General features: G+C 44.8%; 1 protein-coding gene across 2 annotated transcripts in view; it reads right to left on the bottom strand.

Annotated features, from left to right (window-relative positions):
• The window catches only part of KIT (KIT proto-oncogene, receptor tyrosine kinase), a 78989-nt gene that overhangs the window by 43974 nt on the left and 16747 nt on the right, over positions 1–18268 (bottom strand). For both annotated transcript variants that reach the window (XM_028505820.2, XM_028505822.2), the window contains exon 2: positions 856–1125. In XM_028505820.2, coding sequence (XP_028361621.1) covers positions 856–1125 — 270 coding nt within the window. The remainder of the gene's footprint in view (positions 1–855; positions 1126–18268) is intronic.

Here is an 18268-nt window from a genome sequence, read left to right as displayed (position 1 = left end):
CGTGAGGTTGCTCAGGTCTACAATGTGGGATAAATGTATTCCTTATTTTTCCACAACACCATGGACGAGGCCTCCTACCCTGGCCTGGGCCAGTGGCAGCCCCAGTCCAGGCAGAAGCCCAGGACAAGAGGTGGGCCCGTGCTTCTCTTCGTAACCTGGCTGTGTCTCCTAAGAGTCATGTGCTCCCGTTCACACTAACAAAAAATGTCCCCCTCTCCCCCTGCCCCTAGCAAACCTCCTCCTGACAAATATATCAGAGGCACAAACAGGGGAATCACTAAATTAATCACAGGAAATGAGTTACAGAAATCCAACTGTCATATTTTCCTTTTGTTTCTAAGAGGTCACGATTTTTTAATGAATCAACTGACATCTATTAAAAACTTAGGAAGGACATGGGGTGCTTTGCTGACTGAGTTATTTTTCTGATTTTTATCCCCTAAAAGTGGGTCAGTTCTTTTGAAGTGTTGGTCTGTTTAGGCCTTTGGAGGCCTTTAGTTCCCTGAAGCATTTTTTACTAAGTAGAAGTCTCTGAGATCTCAAGGCATTAAAATGCAGCCTTCCCAAAGGGCCTAATTTATTCTCAGGGTTTACCCAGAGCACTGGCACAAATGGTCTCACCATATTGTCATCTCATTAGGAAGAGTGTCACAGGCTTGCAGACCTTCAGCTGGAATCATACCCAAAGCTATGTATCAAAAAATGGAGAGACTGACAGAGAAAAACTTGCTTTAGGCTTTCTAGACCCAGCCAGCCATCTTATACCTGTGGCTTAGTCATCTATATGTCACCCATAATTAAGGACAGGATATTAAGTTCTCTGAAGCACAGCATCAAAGAGAGCTGGACATTTACCTCTAACAAACACATAAATGGAGCTGCCCAAGCCGTCCTCATTGGTGCACGTGTAATTGCCCGTGTTGGTGGCCTCTGCTTTCTCCGTGATCCACTCATTGTGAGCTTTCTCACTCTGTTGACCCAGGGTCTCAAAAGTCCATTTGACAAATCTTGGATCGGTGCATAACAGCCTAATCTCGTCGCCAGCGCTGACTATTAACTCTGACTTTGCTGGATGGATGGATGGTGGAGACAGTCCCCCTGGACTCACAGATGGTTGAGAAGAGCCTGCCAAGAAAAAGGAGAATCGTGTTGAATGTGATCTTTTTCCTTGGCGAAATAAAGCATCTCTTCCAATATTGATTTCCATCGTCTGTGTACTCTACAATAAAAATAGGACAAAGCTGCCCTGCTATTTATAGTTCAACAAGAGTTCTGTTTAAAGTTTCTTATGTTCATCTAGAACATTATTTTCTGTAACCCTCAACTAATCCTGAGGGTCACACTTGGTGTGCAAGCCAAGACTTGCTGGATGCCCTGGGCTCCTCTGGGTTAAATCTATAGCTGGGTCAAGTTTCCTTTCTGAATACAGGCCATTGCAATGATACTGACATGCTGACACCTGGCTTAAAAACAGCAAAACAAAATAGCACACTATTAAACAACCACAACAATAACTATTGGCCCGTCACCATTTTGGCAAAATGCACACGACCATGACATAGCCTGGCTTTTTCTTAAAGCTTTGTAAATTCAGTTATTTCTATGTTGTTCTCCTTATACGGTCATCAAAACGAGAACCATTATTGAGTTTCAAACAATAAGGCGGTAAATAAAAATCCCATTTTAAAGATCAGACCACAAGATATTTTATGGCAAATGTTGGGTTACGGCCTGATCAACCTAATGCCTAGACAGGTTTCCTAGGTAGGAAACTAGTTTAAAGATGGAATCTTCACACTCTGAATATAAAGCTTGAACCCTAGAAAGTTCACAGCAGCCAATTCACTCATTCATCTGCTTCATGAATGCAAACATCTGTTCATTAATTACAATCTTATGATCTGCAGAGGCGTCATCCACGGTGCTGGGGAAAATTCATGTAAGTGTGGCACACGGTTCTTACACATGGGCCTGCCTCCAGAGCTTCAGTACACTGCTCAGGTGTCAAAATAAGTGAAAGATAGCTACAAGGTTCAGGTTTAGGCTGAAGAAAAATAGGAGATGGGCTGGCCCTTGACAATATCGGGAAGAGGCAGAAGAGAACACAGCCTGAGAAAAGGGCTGATTTCTTTAGAGCTATAACAAAACCAGCCTGACGGAAGTGGGGTTCCCTCGTGGAGACCATGTGAGGTAAGACTAAGAAGGCTAAGTAAGACGGAATGAGGTCACCCAGAGCCCTGAGCATCTGGTATAAACATGTGCAATGTACCCTAGAGACCAGGTAGAGTCACTGCAGGTTTCTCTGTAGATAGATGGCATGCACTGTGAGATACCAGAGGTCAGTGAGATTCAAGGAGATGGGTGGGAAGCTCTGGTCCTCAGGGAGGCCAAAGCAGTAAGAAGCTACATTAAGGATTTGAGACTAAAGAGGAAGATGAAATATACTGTCAAAGGAAGAACACACTAATGGTGATAGGTTACAGTGCAACTGAAAATATGAAAGGTTGAGTCATAGGTGACCTGGCTGAGGGAGAGAGAAGAAAAAGCCCTGGGTGAGGTGGGCGGGGGCAAGAGGAACACGAAATTCCTCGGGGTGTTCTCGATCTCTTCTGCAGGTTCTGTAGGAAACACCAGCTGTTTCCTCCATGAACACGTCCCCTCCACACGCACACAAGGCTGGAGACCAGAACTGACCTGACTTCTGAAGGAGCAAAAGCCATCCGAGCCAGGTGGAGAAGGGGGCCGGTGGGAGGCAAAGGCAGCAAGAGGAAGTCCTACCAGAAAATTCTCCGAAAGTTCAGGATGGCTGGGGTGAGGTAAGAGACACAGTCAGAAAGGAAGTAGGACAGGATACCTGCTCCCAGGTGCTACCTGGGTGGTAGATGGACTTCTCACCTTACGGCCTGAAATTCAGCTGGCGGAGGCAGAGCAATAATGCGTGCAGTTAAAAGACTGGGATCAGATAATGAAGGGAAAGGGCTTGTGGAAAAAAGAGAAACACACCAGGTACCCATCTTAGAGAGTTCTTCCAGCTAAGAGGGTGTAGGAAAGAGTCAAGGGAGACTTAAAAGAAAAAAGGAAAAGAAAAAAAAAAGAAAGAAAACCACCAGAAAGAAAGAGGAAAGGCTAAAGGTACAAGGAAGGCAACAGACCAGAGGTTTCAGAGAGAAGTAGGGGGTGGGTCTCAAGGCAGATGCTGAACAAGATCAGAGGGAATGAACAGAAACAGAAGCCCCCAAATCTGGTTAGACAGAGACCACAGGAAATCCAAGCATACAGTTTCAGTTGGGTGGGAATTCCTGTTTGCTCCAAGGTGAGAGGCTGTAAGTGTGGGCCTCTCCGTGGAGAACTACAACAAAAGACGACAGAGAGACAGATCTGTAGTCAAAGAAGTTTAAAACGGAAAGAAAATCGGTTTTGACATTCGAAGATAAAAGGAAGAGTCTATGGAGAGGGACAGACAGAATGTGCTCTAAAGGGCTGAAGCCGTCCCCTGCAGGTGTCCAGAGGACCAGCCTCAATTTCAGTTTTATCTGGACCAATATTTCATCTGGGTGTTTTTCAATCAGGGCATCAACTGTACCTCCATGATGTCAAGCAAAGTATAGCCCTGATCAGAAGACACTCAGCAGCCTTGACGCGTAGAAGATGATGAGGTGAATTATAGCCATCAGATGTTATTAAGCACCAGCAGCATGGGAAGTGCTATAGGCGAGAGAGACCACCTGCGCCTGGTAGCCTTAGCATCCAAATGGAACAGCCAGAATATGGAAATGAAGTGGTTGGGATTATTTTCAAAGTCATACAGAGTATTAAGCAATAAAAACAGGCACAGCAATAAATAGAGGCACTATTATTTCAATTATTTATCCCCTTTAAAATGGGAGTAGTTCCAAGCAATTGTGAGTAATGTTGACAGTAAATTCCATCCAAAAACTCTTAAAGAGTTCATATCACAAATATTTCAATCACTTCAATCTTCTCATGACTGTAAGGACATAGGTAGATATTGCAATCCCGGTGAATAACTGCAGCTGATTTCTGGGGACCTACCATGCCAGCATAGGCAAGGCCAAGCTGTGTGATTTAAGGCAGGCCGTTTGACCTCTCTGTGCCCAAGTTTCCACATCTGGAAAATGATGATAAAAAGAGCTTCATCTCATGAGAGTTCTTATGGGAACCAAATGCAGTAGATATATGCAAGGAGCTTACCACAGGGCTGAGCAATTTTGAATAAATCCTAGCTATTATAGAGAAGTAATAAAGCATACACTAAGTAAGAGCTTGGCTCTTGAATTAGACTTGCATTCTGGCTCTGACACTTAGTAAGGATGTAATCCTTAGGCAAGTTACTAATCACTTCTGCTACAGTTTCCTCACCTATGAAGTATAGACAGTAATAGCAGGCCGTTATGTGAAGCACTCGGAACTGTGCTTGGGCACACAGAAAACACATCATTAATATTAGGCACAATTATTCTAGAAACAGAACCACCGAACCCCCCTCCAGTCAGCCCTGACTTACTCACTTCCCATGGAAGTGCATGGTTCCACCATTTCCCAGATGAGGTCTTGCCCAACTTCTCCCTCCCTTGGCAGCAACTCCTAGCAATCTTTCCTTCAAACTCTCTGCCACATGTCCTTTCTACTCTGCTGCCCCACCCCAGACCAGCCCTTCATTGATCACTTCAGAGAAGTAGCATCCTCTTCTAGAAGGTCTCCATGCCTCCAGACTCTGCTCATGCCACCCCCAGCGCATCCTACTTCATAACCCTGAGATCATCAGCTGAAAATACCACCTTTTCAACAACCCCAGACCCGGTCTCAAAAGCCCTAATAGGGACAGCAGCTACCACTGACATCAGGTACAGCTTACAAAGAACTTTCCTGGGATTCAATTCTAGCTGATCCAACCTGCCTCTCTAATGAGACAGACCCTTAGGGCTGGCTGGCTGAGGATCCTGCAAACATCCGTGTTCCTTGGCATGCTCATGTTTCTGCCTGTGCCCAGGACACACCTACTCTACTGATTCCCCGCCCTGTCGAGTGGAAGGCCCAGTCTTCGTGGATGTTGTTCCCTCACCGCTCCAGGTCACTGAATCCCACCAACACGTCCAGCCACATCAATCACATGGTTTGCACTGATGCTCAATACTCGTCTTCATCTAGATCTTATCTTCTCTGCCTGCTCCAGGGTCTTAGGGACCTCAAAGCAAGAATTCTAAATTGTACTTTCCCCCCAGCACGGTCATAAAAACTCTCACTTTAATCCCTGAACATATAAAAGACTGAAAGAATGACAGGTGCCTAAACACCCAGCCCTGATAACAGATGTCAACAGTCCGGGGACCTATCTCCAAAAGAGGACAGATGTCAATTCTGCTCTGTCACTGAGAAAAGGGAGTGGCTGAATCCATCCATGAAAACTGCCATGGATACCTGCAAAAAAGGAGCCTCTAGACTTGAGATCACTAGCTTAGGCTTTACTCCTAGGGTTTTAAAAAATAAATTTTTAAAATCATTACCACCAGAAGCATTCAGGGTTTTATTTTCCAAATAAATTATTTATCAGCTCAAGTTGCAAACTTACACTATTGAAATGAAAATAGAGCTTATATTAGAGAGGGGCTGTGGGTATTATTCTCTTTTTCCCAAACTGTCTTGAATGCTATTATAATGTTCTCACAATAAAAAAAAAGACTGTAGAGATTATGTTAAAAGGTGTGTATGTTTACACATATACCTACCTTTCTACCTTTATTATGTTTAAAATTCAATACTGATAAGATATTCCAAATGAGTTTTGAAATTGCTCTGAAATTACAGGTTTTGAAATGCATCTGGTACACAGCAAATTCTCAGCAGATGTTTGTTAAATTGGGTTTTATCTACATCAGGTCTCTTTGCATTAGAAAATGTACTCCCCTAATTATGTTTGGCTAAGGCTAATATTAAAAGATGTTTTCTATTCCCTGAACACATATTAATAAATGAGCCAAAAAAAACCCCACACCATTCTGGGGACCAACTACTACAGTCAATGATGACTCTGAGCTAGGAACTACAGAAACTATTCAGCAAGCAGTTATCTAGAAACCTTGCTAAGTACTGAACCTAGAAGACAGTCCTTGAACTCAAAAGAGCAAAAAACAAGGCAGGAAAGGAGCACTTGTGGACAGTCAACCATGCAAGATTTTAATAAGAGTTCAAGGTAAGTGCCAACATACCCTCCAGAACCTCTTATGCATGTATGAGATTCAACCATACTCCAAAGAACTGAAAGCAGGAATGCAAACAAGTATTTTGCACACTCATGTTTATAGCAGCATCCTTCATGATAGCCAAGAGGTAGAAGCGACCCCATGTCCACAGACAGATGCACGGATAAACTAAACAACGTGTATACGTACACCTGAATATTATTCAGCCATAAAAAGGAATTAAATTCTGACATATGCTACAACATGGGTAAACTTTAAAAACATTATGCTGAGTGAAGTAAGCCAGACACACAAGGACAAATATTGTATGATTCCAGATATATGAAATACTCAGAATATGTAAATTCATAGAAACAGAAAATAAAATAGAGATTCCAAGACCTGGGGGAGGGAGGAATAGACAGTTATTGTTTAATGGGTACAGAGTTTCTGTTTGAGATGACAAAAAAAGTCCTGGAAATGGACTATTGTGACAGTTGCACAACACTGTAAATGCACTTACTTAATGGGACTGAACTAGACACATAAAAACGGTACTTTCTGCCCAGGCTGAGTGACTTGGTTGGTTGGAGCATCGTTCCATGCACCAAAAAATTGTGGGTTCAAGTCCCAGTCTGGGCACATTACCTGGGATGTGGGTTCAGTCCCCAGTTGGGGTACATACAGAAGGCAACTGATTGATGTTGCCTTTCACATCAATGTGTGTGTGTGTGTGTGTGTGTGTGTGTGTCTCTCTCCCTCCCTCCCCCACTGCCTTTCTTCTCTCTCTCTAAAATCAATGAAAACATATCTTTGGGTGAGAATTTTTTAAAATGGTACTCTTATATTATGTATATTTTACCATAATTTTAAAAAATAATTTTAAAAAATTAGCAATTCTTCAAGGCACAGGTGAAGCCTCAAACTTTCTCAGCCATCCTGGCTCTTTCTCATCCGATCACTGTGACCCCTAGTGTTAGCTTCTGCGAGCCACTTAACTTTGTTTTAAATCACGTCATTTAAAAAATTAATTTGTCATTATTTTATTTGTTTCATGCAGTTGTGACTGGGGGCACGAATGGCATCTTCGTTCCCGTTCCCTACCACCTCATACAATGCAGGCATTCTGGCAGAAGCTCTTTTCACCCTCTGGGCTCCATGACCTAAGAGTTTCAAACCATACTGGCTGCTACGTCCAGGGGACTTTGAATGTTCAAGGTTATAAGGTTCTTCTCTCAAACACCTTGCTTTTCTATTTACACTATCTGGGTCACTAGGTTTTATTCTCAAACCCATTTATAAAAGTTGGACTTGACACTGTATTATATATAAGTTAAGTACATGTTATGAAAACTGATCAAATATGAGTGTGTGCATTGGGGGAGAAAGCTGTTGACTCTCTGATGACTCAAACACTTTACAGGGGGCTCACCTAAAAAAATACTGTCAATTAAGTGTGAGTAAAACACTTGAAGATTGTGGGAGGCCTCCAATTCACAAACACAGGGGGATTCTGCATTCTGACTATTTCATAAGCACATTTATAAAATGAATGTTGAAATTGCAACGAGAAATTTCTGAAATGAGAAATTATAGACCTTGCATTTTGCGTGTGGTCTACGGATATCAGTTCAGAACCCCCCTGAGAACTCCCATTAGTCAACCCAAACTCAAAGTCAACCATAACTCAAAGAAAAGTCTTTGCTTCTCCATCCAAAAGAATACAACTGTCCATCTGTCTTTTCTTAAGTGAAAATAAAATACTCAAGATATGCCTCTGCATTTTGTGATCAGTCGATTAAAAGACGAAGTGAGAGTCCAGACCGGGCTTCTGAGCGCAGAGGTTCTCGGACCTGTGTGAGTGCAAGCGGCCTGCTCGATCGCAGCCTCTCCGGTCACACACAGCAGTGGCTGCACTGTGTCAACCGTTTCTCCCATCCAGAGTCCCCTGAGGTCTTCATTCCCTTCACAAATGTCTAAAGCTGCAAAGACTGATTTACAGCTGAGGTTAAAAATAAGGAAGTCCTTTCAAAACCTTTTGTCCTTTGGACACAAATATAAGGAATCAAGCAAAATAATGGCAAGGAGGAAAACCCACATAGAGAGGCCTCGTCCAGCTTTGGGGAAGGAGGGCAGGAACTGTGACTAAGGCAGAGCTGAAAACTCCATTGCAGTTCAACCGCTCTTTGGTTTGTGCACTGTTTAACCACAATTTGTAATTTAAAAAAAACACTAATGATTTGTATGTCCTACTCTTTCTGGCATACTTTTATATCCCCATAGGAACAAACTGGATAAAAAGCAAAATGGAAGGATCCTAGTAGTTGCCCTCAACACCCATGAGGCTTTAAAATAAGTAGATGATACTGCAAATAGAATAAAGCTGGGGGAAGGTGGATTATGAACTCGGTGAAAATCACTCAAGTATAAAAACATGGTCCTGCCCAGGGGCAAGGACACAGCACATCCACTCAGGTGACCACAAAGTGAAGGAAGCTGTGCTGTGGCGGACCCCAGAACAGCCCCCATTCTACTGCACCGAGGCCACGCCACCACGACCATTCCTGTCTGCCGTTTCAACACGGTGGTCTAGATGCTGATGGGGAGCTCAGCCTCATGTAAGAGCCAAATCCAATGCAAATAAAATAAAAATATTGAAAGGGGAAGAATATGTCCCAAAGAGAGCAGCTATCATTCAGCCTGAAAGGACCACAAAGAGCCCCAGGGGGAGGGGCCCTGAAAGCTGAGCCAGGAAGACTTTGTGTGTTTGCTTGGGTCCTGTTTGTGTGTGTAAGCAAGGAAGGGAGGGGCAAAGGCAAAGTTCTCAGAGTTGTGAAGGTATACAGCAATTCAGGAAAAGCTTGTACTAGCTAGAAGGACCCCCACGGATGTTTCCACCCCCAATTGTGAGCTTGCAGGATCCAAGGCAAGGTCTGCATCCATCTCCAGCCTCAAAGACTCACAGAGCCCCAGAAATACAGAGCATGCTCAGTGGGAGCATGAGGAAGGAATGAGCACATATGGAAAATGTGGGGGTCCAGGACAGAGGAAGGTCACTGTGGACATCACCCTACAGAGCGTGCTTCTCTGATCTGGGGTATTTCCTAACCAGCTTTCTTGAAAGTCAATTTCAAATAACTTTAATCATTGCTTTATATCATACTATATAGCATAAAAGAGAAAAAAATCTAACGTATTTTTCAGGGGGAAAAATATGCTTTCAAAGAAATTGTACTACCTTACAAATACATACTCCAAAACACACCATCCAAATGCCAACTACCTCCAATCTTGAAAAGACCAAGTCTGAGAACAGTCCTAAATGGATCACATGGATCTGGGCTCATGATTCTGCTATTTACAAAGGATTCTGGGTAAGAGAGACTTCAGATACGTCTTTAACCTTGCAACGCAGAGATTAAAGTACTTATCTAGGTAGAACTCATTAAAATCTACTCAAATTTAGACATGAGGTAAATAATAAGTAGTTGACATGATTTCCTCACTGAATTTTAAGTCTTCCACTGCAGTACTGCTGTGTTGGGACCTGGTAAAATGTAAATTTGTATTTATCTTTTAAAAAGGAAAGAAATGCTCTATTTGCATGCCAGGTCTTTGGAAGTACATTAGGTACAGGATATGTAGTGATTATACAAAATCTGTTTCAATATTTGAGACAGTTTACCATTTCAAGCAATAGCAACATACCACTGTAAAATGACTCAAATTTTTGTCATTAAACTGACTTTCAAATTTCTAAAATTTCTAAAATTTGAAAGTCAGTTTTAAAAAATCACAATAACAAAAACCTCACTGCAGAACAGTATCTGTGAAAGCAGCTCCTTAAGCACATTTCCATGTTGTCTAAAGATTCTGAACTAATTGACAGAAGGAAACTGAAGGTCAGACCAATAAAAGCTGAAGCATTAAGTCATTAATGGCAAAGAGACACGGCCCAGTAACAAAGCAAGCACTTCTGAAACGTGTCTTCATTGACAACATGGTAACTGAGCTCCTGCCATTTGGCCTGGGTGGAGCTGGGACCAGGACACAGAACTGGGGTTCCCAGCCAGTGGGGCAGAAAGTCACACAGATGACTACCACACAAGGAAGCATGCACAGGCCGAAAGGCAACAGAGGTGGTGGGCAAGAAGAGGGATCAGGAAAGGATTCCTAGAGCTCGAATTAGAAAATGTGTGTGTCCTGGCCAAGCTTCGGGACACAGGGGAGACAGGTCTATTAGATGGGAGGACCACCAGAACCAATACCACAGCCGTGGTCAGGTGCATGCTGAGGAGCCCCAGAATCCTTCAGTCGCTACAGCACAGAGGGGTGAGGCCACCATAGCACCTCTGTCATGGAAGGACCACTGTAGCACCTCTGTCATGGTAAGGGGGTGAACCTGTCTGATGGAGATCTATTGATGTCTGTGTTGGGGGCAGTCCTCTGGAAGAAGTGAAGGATAGCACAGACAGAACTAGAGACGAGGCAGCTAGGACAACTAGATCCTGACAACCAGATCCAGCATAAGCCGGAGGTGGCGGGGACCAAGAGGAGAGATGCGTGTTGACTAGGTGAGCAAGGGGCCTCGGGATAGGCTGCATCCGGGCAGTGAAGTGAGAGGAAGGAGAAAAGCCATCCCTGTTGTTGGCTTACGTGACAGGGAGATGGGTGCCAATAGACTGGATGAGGAACAGCGAGTGGATGGCAGCTGGAAGGTTCTTGAAATTGCTGGGGGGTGGGGAGGGTTTGTAGGGGTGGTCAGGGCCACAGACATACTCACAAGGGGTGCTAATAAGGGTATTCACGAAGTCGCTCAGGAAGGGAGTGAAGAATACAAAGGATAAAGGGGCAGAGAAGAAAAAGACACAGCCCAAGGTGGCTGGAGTAGGGTAGGTATGACAATGACCAAGAACCAGGAAATTCCAGGCTGGATGGTGCAGAGGGCCTTCTAGAGGCACTACAGAATCTCTGAAGACACGGCAGCAGGCAGGGGAGCAGAGAGGACAGAACCAGCCCCCCAGTCCTCAGCACATGGGAGGATGGGTCGCTGACGGCAGCGGAGGGGCAGAGGCACGTGGCGCCCCTCGCTCCCATCCCCAGCTGCACCCCCAGCTGCACGTTACAATGGCCAACCTCCCAGCCCCACCTCATGCCAACCACAGCAGAATCTCTGATGGGACTGCAGTCGTGGCATGTGGGAGAAGAGGAGCTTGACTGTGTGTGCTGCTGGGGGGCAGCAACTTTGAGGCCAGTTGTGAGGAGGAGGAGGGCGCAGGACTCTCGGAGTCAGTGAGCAAGGAAGGAGGTGACTAATGGCTGAGGAGAAGACACGGTGGGTGAACAAAGGCGGCTCATATAAAGAGTTTGGGGGGTGAACATCCACAGAGGCAGGCAGCCAGGGAGGACAACACAGGAGCAAGGAATGGGAGGCAGGGACAGAGAGAGAGAAGTGACTAGCAGAGAAGACTGCTGAGCAGGCCTGCCAGAGGCTGCTAGGTGCTGATGCATGTGGCCATAAGGTGCCTGACCCCACTTAGGCTCAAAGGCACCAAAGGCAGGGGGAAAACACCATTTTACGACCCTCTTTCTTTGGACCTACTCTTTTCCGGAAAACACCGTTGGCACAAAGGAGCCAGTGAGACCACATCTCCCACGGACACCGGAGGAAGGTGGTTTACCAGGCTCCCTGGTGCTAGAAAGGGATGTCCCTTGGCACATGGGGTGCCCTTCTTGGGGGAGGCGGGGTCAGCCGTACCACCCCCACCCCACCTTCTCCCTCCCTCACCTTTCTGTGGGTTTTCAGCCTGGGTGGACTCACCTGTGGCTTGGGCCCTTCCTGCCTCTGCTGCTGAGCGTGGTTTCCTCCTGGGGGCCAAGCCAGGCCCTCTATTTTCTGCCTTAACCACAGAGACAAACCCAGCACTAATAAATCACCTGTGTTGATCACACCTTTCCTGTGACATTTGCATTTCCTGCTTTTCTGGCGGTTACTGCGATCCCAGGGCGAATCATGCAGACCTCCTGCTCTGCTCTAAAGCTCCCCCCACTCGGACCCCTCCATACTGTCCCCCTGGCAGCTTCACTGTAGTCAAATCCTCAGTGCCTTCCTTCCACCAGCTCCCAGTTTCCGATTCACAAGCATGCCCTCTGGTGGCAAGAGAAGACGCCCTCTCTGCAGGTGGGAGAAGGTGTAAGGTGGGGGATAAATGGTGATGGGGGGAAAAAAGCTTAAAAAGATGCCCCTAGGCTGCTTTGCCTGCGGAAAAGCACACTCAAGATCAAAGGGACATTAAAAGTTCTATATGCATCTGAGAAAACTTACTAAGAGGACCGGACAGTAAAGCTTCAAGCTTCCGATAAATGTCGTTTAAAGATGTGACATCTGTCCAAGCTTCTCTCAAGGTGGAGGGGAAAAAATTAGTGATTGTTTGGTGTCTGCCAAGATATTTAATATTTGTACATTTGAGATGGAATGCATCACTACAAGTTTTTGCTCTTAAGCAGTTAGTGGAGGATGTAAAGAAAAACGCACAGACGGGGACAGGAGAAGTTCAGCACTCTAAATCTCGGGCACGACACTTGTATCCCCTACGCCTCAGTTTCCCATTCTGAAAAACTACGAAGAGATCATTAAAAGCCATCAAAAGCTCCAAGATTTCTGTAGTCAAACACTCAGCCAATAAAAGGGTCAAGATAAAGCTCCTTATAAAAGATCCACTTGGCTGGACATAAAAGGTACTCAACTATTTGTGGCAAGCATGAATAGCAGTGATTCTTTTATGATATAAATAATACAACTAATCATCTGTTTGTTTTTAAACTGCTGTTTGAACACAGAATTGGAATAAGAGCCTAAACATAGGATTTGATCCCTGGCTCGCACATCGTACAAAGCGAACAACTGCGGAGACACATGTATCACTCAGCACTGAAAGGACCTTGTTGGTGTGTTCCTCTGCAAAATTTCTTCTAGATGTGTACATATCACCGGCAGCAAAGGCTTTCATAGGGCTGCTTAATATATTTCCTCCTCACTCATCCTAAGAAAAATACAACGCCATGTTTGAGGAAGCCGGACTTCCCCTTTTGATCCCAGCCAGAGATACGTAGAGACAGGAAACCTTTCTCCACCATTATGAAGTCGATCTTTGGGGTGTCAGATAAGGTCTGGACTTGACAAGCACAATGTATTTGGATCCATCCCCGCAGCAAAGAGGAACTTTCTCATTTCCAGTTGGTTTTCCTAACAGCCCAGAACGGCTCCTATTGTAAATATGTAGAGTTCCATGTTTTGAGTTCTGGAAAGCACTTACTGAAAACTAAATCAGATAAGAAACACTAAGGATTTGAATCCAATAAACAACAGACCAAGACCCTCACCACCTGTGAAATTTGGGATGCAGGTAGGGGAGCTCTTGACTTCTTTCAACATTTACTTCCTTTACTTACAGTAGGACTGAAGAGCTAAGTAAAAAGGCAAGATGAGCATGGCCAAGGTCACCTATGCTAGTCAAAGGCCAGCTTCCCCACCCCCGAGACCAACCAAAGCACCCTAGAAGAGCCTTGCGTGTGTGTGTCTCACCTCCAAGCAGACCCTCCTGGCTGCACCAGAGAGAGGACTGTAGCTGGATCCTCACCAGATTTTGCAGAAGGACCTGCCAGGTGTAAACCGCCTCCCCATTAGCACCATCCTGGACACGTGTGGCGGAGTGTGGGCAGCGCTCCAGTGCTAACTGATCACCCTACCATGTCCTGCTGCCAGGAAACCGACACTTCCTCAAAGTGTCCATTCCCAGGCTCAGGAGAATAACTGAGGTAGTGCTAGTGGCAAATGAAAACTCTGAAAAGTAAAGACACATGGCTCCATAGGCTCTAGTTCCAGTTCTACAGCAACTTATTCTAATGACATCATATGAAATACCAGCAAAGTCAGGGACTGGCTGGCCAACATTTGGACACACACACACATAAACGTATCCGGACTGGGCACTGAATTTCTTTCACGTAGTAAAATATACATAACGAAGTCTACATTTTAACCATTAATGTTCGAGTTGAGTGGCATTAAGTGCAGTCACGATGTTGTGCAAGCATTACCACTAGGCATCTCCAGAAGTTTTGCATCATCCCAGCGTGAAACTGCCCTGAACTCCCCACCCTGTTCTGCCACCAGCCCTGGCTCCTGGCCACCACCACTGACTGTCTCTGTGAGTTACTACTCTAGGGATCTCATATAAGGGAAACCCCACAATATTTGTCCTTTCCTGTCTCGCTTATTTAACTTGGAATATTATCTTCAAGGATCATCGGTAGCCTATGTCAGAATTTCCTTTTTAAAGCTGAATGATATTCCATTGTACGTACGTACCACATTTTTGTTTATCCGTTCATTCTGATATCTGGGCTGTTTGCCCGCGGCATGTTTTAAACCCAGTCTTCAAATGTGATCTACACTTCTGAAAGGCTTTTCTGATTTCCTAGCTCTAAAAAAAAAAAAAAAAATGCTAGGAATTATACTTGGCTTAAATAGATATTTAAGCTAATTCTCACCATAATGGGTGAATCAATATATTTTACTAGTGGATATACTCTAAATCCTGCTTTTAATGGACCTGTCACAAAGGGAAATTGCACCTTCCCCTCCATTCCATATAGAGAGCAGACAGAACATATTTTTTCCTTCTGCTTCCACTTTCAAAATGTCACTTTATAGCCACAAGGGTGGGGTTTTTTATACCAAAGGAAGTAAAAACAAAAGTAATAACAATAATACAGAAAGGAATTTCATCCAAGGCAGCTGCCAGAGAAGTGGCCGGCACTGAGGACTGGCAGGCAGACTTGAACTGGCAGGGCGAAATGGTTTAGCTGCAGCTCTGGATACGGGACGAGGCAAGGTCCCTTTCCCCTCTCTTTTCACAAAGCAGGCAGAAACATACAGGGAGCCCCTTTTTCTTTGCCTTTGTGTTACCTTGCCAAGGGTGAGGTTCCGTTTTTTAGGTGCTAGAGAGAGCCAGTTTCTGGGAAGGCAGTGGATGAGCTTTAGGGTCTGCGCTGAATTTAAAGGGCTAGAACTAAGATTGAGGGGAAGAGTGTCCCTCCCAGGAGGGGGTCCTATCCTAGAGCAGGGGAGGCCACACTTGGGTGGAAGGCGGCAGAAGAAACTGGTTTTGGCTGGCCTCAGTGTTCCCATGAAATGCAAAGCTGACTCTCCTTGGGACAGGTCTTCAGGGGCCTCTTAGCAACTTAACTCTCAAAATGGCTCAGAAAAAATAATATGTAGATACATGGACAAAGCAAATGTGGCAAAATGTTAACAATCAGTGAGTCTAGGTGAAGGGTACCCTGGAGTCCTTTGTACTACTCTTGCAACTTTTGTAACTTTATTTAGCAGTAATTTCAGGTCCAGAGGCAAGCTCAGGGACTGGAGGTGAGGGTGCTGCTAAAGCAGCAGAAATGCAGGGAAAAGGTGTGGGGTTTGGAGCCAGACACCCATAGATCCCAATCCAAGCTACCAGACACTTTGGGGAAGCTACTTCACCTCTCCAGGCCTCAATGCTGACATCTATAAATTGGGGGTAAAATATTTCAGGATTCTTACGTCATCCCTAAATCTTTTATGTGGCCTGCACTCAATAAATGGCCCTGTTACTACGACGGCTGTAATTACCACGCTTGACAGCTGGAAAGGCGGGTGAGAGAGAACCAGAGAAAATAGAGGGCCATGTTGGGGTTCAGGATGGACAGGGAAGCAGGGGGCTGGGGGGTGGGGGATGGGTATGGAGTGAACTGAAGGTATGAGGAGGAAAATGGTATCTAATAAAGATAAATAAAATAAAGAACCTAGGCACCAAAACATAAAATCATAGCCATTCATGCTATCAACACTCCAGGCCAGCTCAGCAGATTACAGCTCTGCTGACACCAAGTGAGAAATTGTGTTTATGACTTTAGCTCCAAAACTTACCGTGTTTATTACATCCTCTTAATCTAACTGCAGTTTACAATAGTATCACAGGTTTAACCTCAAATGTAAAAAAAGAAAAACAAACAAAAAGCCACACATCAATCAACTATTTTAACAAATTAGTTAACAGATAGTCAGTTCCTCTATTAAAAGCAAGATTCCAACAAATATGTCAGCATCTTTACCGTCAGGTCTTGAAATGCCTTATCTCAAAAAAAAAATGTGAGCTTTACTATCAATATATGTATTTTTATAAATTAAACATGTGTAGGCTATTGGTAATCCTTCTATGAAATATCAGCAAGGCTTACTTAATGTCTTATCTGAGACCAATGTCCCACCTGGAAGCTGTTGCCTCTGGAAGCTTAACCCTGTGCTTTCACTTTCTAGAACAGGAATGAAAAACTCTAGAGCTTTACCCAGGCCAAAATGAACTGACTAAAGTAAGGCAAAGAAGTGCAACTGTTTTTCTCTTACACTTGGAAGTGGATGCAAAGAATATGATGCCCCAACATCAGCTCTGTGAGCCAAGCAGGCAACTCTTCTTGGAAGCCCTGAGTGGGGAGGGGACAGTAGTCATTTCCCTGGAAACTCCCTGGAGGCCACCTTTACCACTCTGGCTGCTGGCTTCTTGGCCGTGCATTATGAACACCTCCGAGATCAGAGGATTTCTCCTTTCTTGTGTCCCTGGAATAATAATACTTCAGAACTTCTCTAGGGTGTTCCAGAGGCCAGACCCCAAAATAGAAACAAGTTAAAAGATTTTGCTACCACTGTGCAAGGGACCTGCTTTTCCGGTGGTATGATTACATATTGATAGCAATTGCTCTCATAAGTAAAACTCACCAGGTGACACCTCTATCACTATTGCATACATTAACCAGCCCCATAACTTAACAGATAAAGATGAGACTGCACCCTCCCCCGCTTGCCATCACCCATTCATCTAAAAGTATTTCCTGAGGGCTTGCTATGTGCTGCACCCTTGAGCTGCAGTGAACAAGGCAAGGTCTCTCCCCCACGTGGAGTTTATATTTAGCTCCACCATTGAGCAATAAACTATTATACAATTATATAATTACAATGTGATGAGTACAAAGAAGTACACTGTATAAGGAGAGTTGAGCTCACCTACCCTGGGGGGTCGGTCAGAAAGCAACATACAAGCTGGGAGCAGAAGTGCACTAGGAGGCCTGGGGGCAATACCGTGTGCCCTGGCAATGCTGGACAAAGCAGCGCACCCTCAAGGAGTAAGAAAGCATGAGGGCAAAGGGTGAGGCAGGTACCATGTGCAAAATGGAGCTCGAAAGGAAACCCTGGAGGCCCTGATTTGGATCTGCATGCACAAATTTATTCTAAGAGCACTGGGTTTGAATCAGAGAGAGTCTCAATCATATTTTCCTTTCTAAACACCACCTCTAAGGGGCTTTCCAGTGCCCTCTCCCGTGCACACAGGCATTTTCTGAAGGTCTCTGGCAGCCTCTACTGAGGCATTGTCCCACAGTACTGCAGTTGTCTGTTTTCCTGTCCGGACTAACTGAAACTCTATCTTCTTAGCACAACAGAAGGAGAACTGAGAACCCTTTCTGACACTCAAGAGACCACAGGAGCTTTAACTTAAAAAAATTTTTTTAAGATTTATTTATTTATTTATTTATTTTTAGAGAGAGGGGAAGGGAGGGAGAAAGAGGGAGAAAAACCCCAATGTGTGGTTGCCTCTCTCATATCCCAACCTAGGCACCTGGTCTGCAACCCAGGCATGTGCCCTGACTGGAAATCAAACCGGCAACCCTTTAGTTTGCAAGCCGATGCTCAATCCACTGAGCCACACAAGCCAGGGCAAGAGCTTTAACTTTTTAACTATCACAGCCCACTGCTGTGACAAAGCCCAGTAGGTTTTACATATACTCTAGACCAGTGGTTCCCAAACTTTGGCCTGTCCCAGAATCACCTGGAGAGCTTATTAAAATGCATTGATGGGTCCTGCTCCAGAATTTCCAATTTCAGTAGTTCTGGGTAGGGGGGGAGGGTGCATTTCTGACACATTCCAGGTGATGCTGCTGCTGTTGGTCCAGGCCCCCACAAGACAGGCGGCTGACAG

Source organism: Phyllostomus discolor, chromosome 1 (assembly GCF_004126475.2).
Source record: "Phyllostomus discolor isolate MPI-MPIP mPhyDis1 chromosome 1, mPhyDis1.pri.v3, whole genome shotgun sequence".
NCBI lineage: Eukaryota > Metazoa > Chordata > Mammalia > Chiroptera > Phyllostomidae > Phyllostomus > Phyllostomus discolor.
The sequence above is the reverse complement of the archived record's forward strand: the minus strand, read 5'-3'. Positions and strand labels throughout refer to the sequence as shown.